General features: G+C 48.9%; 1 protein-coding gene across 1 annotated transcript; it reads left to right on the plus strand.

The window, feature by feature from the left end:
• The first annotated feature begins 3,298 nt into the window (after nt 1-3,298).
• LOC130862064 (H-2 class II histocompatibility antigen, E-U alpha chain) lies at nt 3,299-8,234 on the plus strand. The gene is made up of 5 exons (XM_057751451.1): nt 3,299-3,415; nt 5,651-5,896; nt 6,322-6,603; nt 7,103-7,271; nt 7,883-8,234. Exons 1-4 carry the CDS (start codon nt 3,334-3,336, stop codon nt 7,258-7,260), a joined length of 768 nt encoding a protein of 255 aa, XP_057607434.1. The 5' UTR covers nt 3,299-3,333; the 3' UTR covers nt 7,261-7,271; nt 7,883-8,234.
• Nucleotides 8,235-8,262: the final 28 nt, after the last annotated feature.

Raw genomic sequence — 8,262 nt, forward strand, 5'->3', positions numbered from 1 at the left:
ACTGGGTCCTGAGCTGCATAGGAGTGGAAAGGCAAGGGGAGCTGAGCAAGCATTTTATAAGAGCAGAGCAGCCGTGACATCACAAGAGTAGAACACCTGTGGTGCCACAAGAGCAGAACATACATGACATCACAGGAGCAGAACATACATGACATCACAGGAGCAGAACAGCTGTGACATCACAAGAATAGGACAGCTGTGACATCACAAGAATAGGACAGCTGTGATGTCACAGGAGCAGAGCTGTCGTGACATCATAGGAGCAGAACAGCCATGACATCACAGGAGCAGAACAGCTGTGACATCACAGGAGCAGAACAGCCATGACATCATAGCAGAGCAGCCATGACATCAGAGGAGCAGAGCAACCATGACAAAACTGGTAGCTACTCCTGCGCACTGGCAACAGGCTTTCTAAGAAAGAAATCGTGAAAGGAATTCAACCCTCGATAGTCACTGTTCGTACAAACTTAATAAAAATACTGATGAAAAAACACTGAAGAAACCAGGCTTGCTGGTGCCCTGTAGTCCTGCTCAGTGTGATGAACCACAAGTTCAAAGTTGGCCAGGGCTGCAGTGTAAGTCCTAGGCCAGCCTAGCTGAGACCCTGTCTCAGGATTATACTAGAATTTTATGCTGGTAGAGGAGCACATTCTTGGCATGAGATGAGGCACCAAATTTAATCCCTAGTATTCAAAAAAATAATGAAAAGAAAAATAAACCGAAGGAGATACAGAAATGAAAACCCTTGCCATGTTCATTGTTTCGAAGAATTAATATTGTCAAAATGTTGTTCTACTGGAGACAATTTAATGACCCAGGCCATTTCCACCAAAACAACCACGCCACTGTCACAAAACTGTAGAAATCAGTCCTAAAATTACACAGAATCTCGTGAGACCCCAATAGCCACGACAATCTAAGCAATAAAAAAGCAGACCTGGGTGTAATCCTGAGCAGCTCAGGGTGCAGAGGGCAACCGGGAAGGGGGTGCTAAAATGGAAGCCAGGGTTTGCAGATCCCTAAAATGTACCGAAGCCACAGAACTGATCCAGGTCCAGTGTGGAAGGACGCTGATGCTGGGAACTGCGGGGCAATCTGAGTGGGAGAGTGAAGACAGACAGACAGACAGACAGACAGACAGACCTGTAGCTGGAATATAAATATATCCACACACATTCGGTAATCTTCATCTGAGTCCCCTTTGGCTCTGAGGCCCTGCTCGCCCCATGGGAACGTGTGACAATGTGAGTCTGTCCACTCTCTGTTTTCTCAACACACATTTTTGTGTGTGGACCAAACTGTGGTCTGGGTGGTAGAGGGTACGATGGACCTGTGTCATGCGGTGGGCAAGCTGTCACAGGCTTGGACATGGGCATCTGATGGCTCACATCCTCAGGACTTGTTCCTTTGTGTCCCGTGGGGTCTGTTGGAACTGACGTCAGTGGGGCTCCCCAGAGGCCTCTGGCCTCTCTAAGCTAAAAGTCCAATGCTCTGACCAATGCTCCCCCAACCTTAGGGTACGCTTCTTGGAATATATTCCATTCTGTGTCCTGAAGGAATCATGACTGGTGGCTCACCACAGTTTAATGTCACCAAGGAATGTCATTCAGGTGACTCCAGAAATCCCCTCAGACATATGAGAATCTAGAGTTTGGGGAGAACAGGAAACCACAGACAATGTTCAAATAGAAACTTCCTCCCATCACAGAGAAGGGGAACTGAAAGTCATTCTCTGAAGTCTGAGTTTAATGATCTCCTGAGCAGAACCAATCAGCAGCCGGGAACTAGGCAGCATCATAAGTTGCTGAGTAGCACTGTGTATTTGGAAGTACTTTAAACTTACCACACACTTGCCAAGAGGATGGCATTGCAGAAGCTAGCAAAAGATAGATGCAAAAACTGTGTTTGGATTTGGCTCTGAAAGGGGGCCAACCTATATCATAGCATTGTAGCATCAGCCTCTCAGTCTGGAATGATCCCGTGGGACGCTCCTGCCTCCAGGAGATGGGAACCTGACACTCAGGGACAGAACTGCACTGTGGGTCTCCTCCTAGTGACCTGGGAGTTAAAACCACATGCCCAAAGTGTCTGGCATGATCAGACCATCAGCAGTCAGAGGATGGCTGCCTCCTGATCTGTGGGGGTCTTTGTATGGCTAGATAGGACCTCACACCACAGTGTGGAAGTGTGGAAGACCTTCCCTAAGCAGTCTCCGTCCAACTGACATTAAACAACAGTGCAGCACCAGATGGGCAGACTTGTTTCCCTGTGGCTCTTCACTGGATCTTAGTCCTTTCTGTGTGTAACTAAATATTTTTCTGTGCATTACACAATTTTCAGAAACAAGAGCTGTGAAATCTCTTAACTTTCAGGAGCCTCTATGAAGAATCTCAGAACTTTAATTCTTATAAGACAGGAGAACTTCCACAGCCCATTGATGCAGGCTCCAGGGTGGTAAGGGTCTTCCTGTGGACATTGCTTTGCTGTTCCTGGTGGAATAACCTGGGCCCGAGCTATTCTTTAATAGTGATCTGAACACCCAAAGGAGGCTTCACCCTCAGGCCACATTCTGGCTAGAGATCCAGACCATGACAGAAATTATAGGGTTATTCCATACAGCCCCTGGCTTCTAGTGTTCGCTGCCCATTTCCCCAAAATAGCATCCCACCTCTCTCTAGTCTTTGGAGCCTTTGGACTCAGTTTATTTCCCAGTGCTCTCAGAATACAGTGGTTGCCAATGACTCTAAAATCTGGGGCTGAGCTGACCATGTTGGGGTCCAGCACACTGGGAACGGACATTCAGTCAGCTACAGAGCGACCCTTGAGTGACATTTTGTTACCAGAATCCAGTCATTCTCCATGGCCCAGTTGTTCAATTTCTTCTTAGATGATTCCTGCCCCTTAAAAGCAGTCCTCCCAGCTGTCATGCTCAGAGATACAATTGACATTTTCACATTAGTGATTTTTTTAAACTTATTCTATCTTCACTAATGTATTTCAGACAGAACTTAAATTGGCATAGAAGAGGATGTTTGATCAACATTCCCAAACACTTGAAGTTTTTTAGTTCAGTTTGTTTTAAAATCTTCGTTTTTGAATAAATTAAGAAATTTCTTCTTGAAGAGACTCATAAGTAGAGATATGTTATCAAATCGTGGATTGCACAGTGCCTATTTGCTAGAGTCCTTTGCCTAGCAACAGATGTGTCAACCTGAATGATTTTTCTGATTGGCTGAAACCGAAATGATTGGATTTTTAATCCCTCTCCCTTCTTGTTAATTCTGCCTCAGTCTGTGATCTCTTCCGACCCCACCAAACAGCAAGAAGAAAATGGCCACAAGCGGAGCCCTGGTGTTAAGATTTTTCTTCATGGCTGTCCTGATGAGCCCCCAGAAGTCATGGGCTATCAAAGGTAAGTGCTAAGCAATGCAGAACCAGGGATGGTAGATGGTGAGCATTTGCAAGACAGCATTTGGGCTGAAGAGCAAGAGTGACAAGTGTCCTGTGGGTCTGAATCTGAAGGTTATAACACAGCTATAGTTCAGGGGAAATCCTTCCTTCCAACGTGGAGTAGGGCACACTTCGCTGAGCAAGACAAGCCGAGGCATGTGTTGCCGAGGACCGCCATCACGGCAGAGGACAGACTTTGGGGTGATGGGGAAGTCATTTTTAAAAGGCACCAACAAGGGTATATATCTGGGCTTTAATTTTTTTAGAGAAAATTAATAGTTAGAAGTCCTACACAACGTTGTGAAGATTAAGTGGAAAAGCATCCCTGAGAAGCCCTTAGTGCTGTTCTTGGCTGCGCACCCAGCAGCTCGTTTTCCCCACGTCGGTCCTGTTGTATTTCAACCGCAGGCACTGCCAAATCGACCCCAGAGGATGGGCAGGCAAGTGTGTTTAACTGATTGGCCCTTGGGGTAGTGGTGGTGATGCCCACCCCTTGGTGTGACACAGCAGAGGCTGCAAGGTCAGAGGTCACCACTAGTGAGTTACACCTGCCAGAGAGTAGCGGCTTGAGCGAGCGGAGACTACACAGCAGACTCTGTCATCATCTCAGAGGAAATACTGTGTGCTGGTGCAGACACCTGCTCTGAGCAGGGCTCTGCGTCCAGGGGACCCGGTCGATGGCTTTAGGCCGGAAAGAAATAAGTCAGGTGGAGTCTCAGCTCCAGCCGTGCAGCAGCCGCTTGGGCTTCTATTGCTCAAGGACTAGGAAGGCAGATGCTCTTCCTGTGTGGGTGTGGCTGGAGGGAAGGGGCATCTAGAATATATGTTTGCGCAGAGAGGCAACTGTAAAATGAGTCCCTGGGTCAAACATTAAAATCGGTCACCTTACTCCTAAAGACAGCAGAGAAGCAGTGGTCTCCTCATCTCTCTCACTGTTGGTTATTCTCCTTGTCAATCATAACAGACCGGGTCCCGCAAAAGCTTAGTCACACTCTAAGTGGTGTTTAGATAAAGGTCAAGTTTCAAGGTCAACCCAGGGATGCCCCTTCTCGCAGAGGAAGCTTTGGAGTGACCTCACAACATTGCAAGTTCTCTGTCTCAACCTCCTGGGCACCTCAGGCTCCACTTACGACTCTAACGGTCTAGTCTGTGGGGCTTAGAGCAGTTTCTGGCCACGAACTGCCAGCAGTGTTTGTTAGAGGCCTGAGGAGGTGCTAGGAAAGTTTTTGTCTCAGATCAATCCTGGTGGAGCGGGACTCCAGCAGAGCTCAAATACTGAGTAGATAGTGATCTGCTCCCATCACAGGGTAGGGAAAGGGATCAGGTGTCGCGCTGTGCTTAGTTCCAGAGTTCCTAATCAATCCTTTCAAATATCTTCTCCCTTCAGAGAGCACAGCACCAGGAGAAAAGACGCTGGTGACTGGTGTGCGTCCTGAGTGATTTACATCCACACAGCAGGGGCCGGGAACTTTCTTTCTTATGCAATGCCGCTAGGTTTCTAAAGTCCTGAGGTCATTAGACACCCACGCAAATTGTGTTTTCTGAATCAACCTGCCTCTCCCTCAAGGCTCAGGGAACATTGCAGAAGAGAGGGCAGAAAGAACCTAAGAGCCAGAGGATGGGGCGGGCCCCGTGAGACCCTATCTTTCAGATGTGAGGAGTCTGTTGCTTACCTGAATGAACTTGCAGTGGCTGTGGTTACCTGCCCAAACCAGTTAAACAATCCAGCACGGATTGGGAGGGGCTCTGGAGGCCCCGCCCCTCGCCGAGGAGTTGTTTACAGCTGACAGCTGCTGAGGAAGAGTTAGTTTTCTTTTGGTGTGTGTGTGTGTGTGTGTGTGTGTGTGTGTGTGTGTGTGTGTGTTGGGGGTGGCCACTGGTAGGTGGCTCATGCTTCCATGGGTGACCTCATACGCAGGCACACGAGGACAACACTAACTTGACTGGTGGGTTGATGAAGAAGGCTGTGTCTTGCCTCCCTCATCCATTCTCCATCTTTGACACAGCTCCCTTCTTTCTCACCTCCCTGCTTTGCTCAGCATGGACGTCCATCACCCAGACCTTGTCTCCTAAACCCCAACCTTTCCTCTGCTATTCTACCTGTGCCAGCCCCCACCCATCCCCTCCTATGCACACATGTGGGTCCTCCGTCTCCCTCTTCCATCTCCCTCCCTAACTTCCTTTCCTTTCTTTTCAGAGGAGCACAGAATCACCCAGGCGGAGTTCTATCTTTCCCCAGACGACAAAGGAGAGTATATGTTTGACTTTGACGGTGATGAGATTTTCCACGTGGATATTGGAAAGTCGGAGACCATCTGGAGACTTAAAGAATTCGGACAGTTTGCCAGTTTCGAAGCTCAGGGTGCATTGGCCAACCTAGCTGTGGACAAAGCTAACCTGGAAATCATGATAAAGCGTTCTAACCACACTCCAGACACCAATGGTATTCCCTTCTCCTCGGCATCCCCTCCTCCTCAGAGCTTTAAGACAGATGATCTGGAAATCTCTCCCTAAGCTCGCTGAGACCTAAGCTTGCTCAGCTCAGCAAACCCAATCCTCAGGTCACAGGCTCAGAGATGTTAGACCCTCAGGGCTTTTCTGTTCTGGTCTTGGCTTATTCACCCACTGTCACTCATGAAGTCATTGCCCCGAGTCTACACAGAGGAAGTTAGGAACAGGTTGGGGGTGGGCGTGGGTGGGTATCACACCGCAATACTGACTCCGAAATGATGGAGCTGGGTATAGGATGGCAGGACTCCTCAGGGCACAGCTTCAGAGTCCTGAGGTAGAATTGTATCACATGCCAGTGTGGAAAGGAGAGGAACACGCTGAGAGATGGAAAGCTGATTTGTGTCGTGTCCCCCACAGTGTCCCCAGAGGTGACTGTGCTTACCAACAGTCCAGTGAGTCTGGGGGAGCCCAACATCCTCATCTGCTTCGTCGACAAGTTCTCCCCTCCCGTGGTCAACGTCACCTGGCTTCGGAACGGACAGCCTGTCACCACAGGCGTGTCAGAAACTGTCTTCCTACCCAGGGATGATCACCTCTTCCGCAAATTCTACTATCTGACCTTCCTGCCCTCCACGGAAGATTACTATGACTGCAGGGTGGAGCACTGGGGTTTGGAGGAGCCTCTGCTCAAGCACTGGGGTACGGCACATCTGTTGGTTCACGTTAAGACATCCTGTGGTGATGCTCAGTTCTGGACCCTTAGCACTCTCGGTGTAGGGATGGGAACAGCTCAGTGGTACAGCGCTCACTTCTCATGGGTGGGCCTCAAGTTCAATTCCCAGCACCACAAACTAAGAGTTCAGTGTTTCATAACGTTGATTTATACCCTTCTCTTCTCTCATTAACAGGACTCCTCCACTTAAAAAATACTTACATGTGTGGGTATTTGCCTGTGTGTATGTCTGTGTATCATGTTTGTGTCCAGTGCCCTTGGAGGTCAGATCCCCTCCAACTGAAGCTATGGACAGTTGTTAGCTGCTATGGAAGCTGGGACTGAAACCCAGGTCCTTTGCAAGAGCAGTCAGTTCTTAACTGCGGAGCCACCCCTCCACCCTCAGAACGCATTCTCTTTATTGCACTGGTCACCACTGCTGTTCCCTACCGCAGTAATTGACAGCTACTTTATTTTTTCCCCCAGAATTTGAAGAGCATACCCTCCTCCCAGAAACTAAAGAGAACGTGGTGTGTGCTCTCGGGCTGTTTGTGGGCCTAGTGGGCATCATTGCTGGGGTTGTCTTCATCATCAAGGGTATGCAAAGACGGAATGCTACAGAACGCCGCCAAGGAGCCCTGTGAGACGGCTGGAGGTGGGTTATGTGCAGTCGGAGGCGCACAGATGTGAGGGTATTGGAGGGAAGAAAGTGTATGGGGGGTGATGGAGCCTTTAAGAGAAGGGTCAGGAAAAGTCCTGCTTCTTAATTCCTTTTGTTGGAAGGGATCAAGCCTTAGCATTGGCTGATATCCCAAACCTCCAGGATCCATGATCCCTTCTGTGGGTGTTCCTGGACCACATTTTGAGTCTTGGAAATTTTCTTCGGCTCCCAAGACCATTGACTCACTGAGAACGCAGTGTCCTGGTGACTTGGGGAAGTTAGTCCCCAGACTCAGGCACTTCTGAACTCAGTGTTCCAAGGCAGCAGCTGTGCCGCCGGAGTCAGAAGTCTTTGGAGTTAGGCTCTTGGATCCATGGCAGGAATTGGAAATCTCTTGAGTCAATGACTGGTATTGATCCTTTAGTATGAAAGATGCTTCTAGGGGGATCTAGAAAAAGGTAAGGCATGATGACCTTTGTGCAAAATAGGGTTAGCAGTTCATGTTGGGAACCCAAATCGACACTTAAGGACTTCCGCAGCGTCAAATGATCAAGGGGGCAAGGAAGGAAGCTGACGCCCTGGTAACCATGTGTGTCCCACCACAGGCGATACCTTCAATAGAAGCTGAACGAGGAAACTTGCTGTGACATCGGCTGAGCCTCAGTTGTTCACCTCAGCGGAGACCCGCACCTTCTGCAGTCTCCGGCCTTAAGTCTCCACAATGGCGGCAGGTTCTCTGGTCTGATGTGTAGCTGGGTTCTCTGCCTCCTTCCTGTGTTTTCTATTTTCCGTCCTTTGCAATCACCACCTAATTCCCCCGACAAATATCACGACGTTCTTCCTCTGCTGTGGGACTCTCAGAGCACTGCATGGAAGTATCTTCTGCTCTCTCACTGCTTGCTGTTTCTCCAAACTGTGTTTTTTTTCCCCTACAAATAATAAACATCTTGGATGGGTTGTGAGGTGTTTTTCATGTCTGACCGAG

Source organism: Chionomys nivalis, chromosome 19 (assembly GCF_950005125.1).
Source record: "Chionomys nivalis chromosome 19, mChiNiv1.1, whole genome shotgun sequence".
Classification (NCBI taxonomy): domain Eukaryota; kingdom Metazoa; phylum Chordata; class Mammalia; order Rodentia; family Cricetidae; genus Chionomys; species Chionomys nivalis.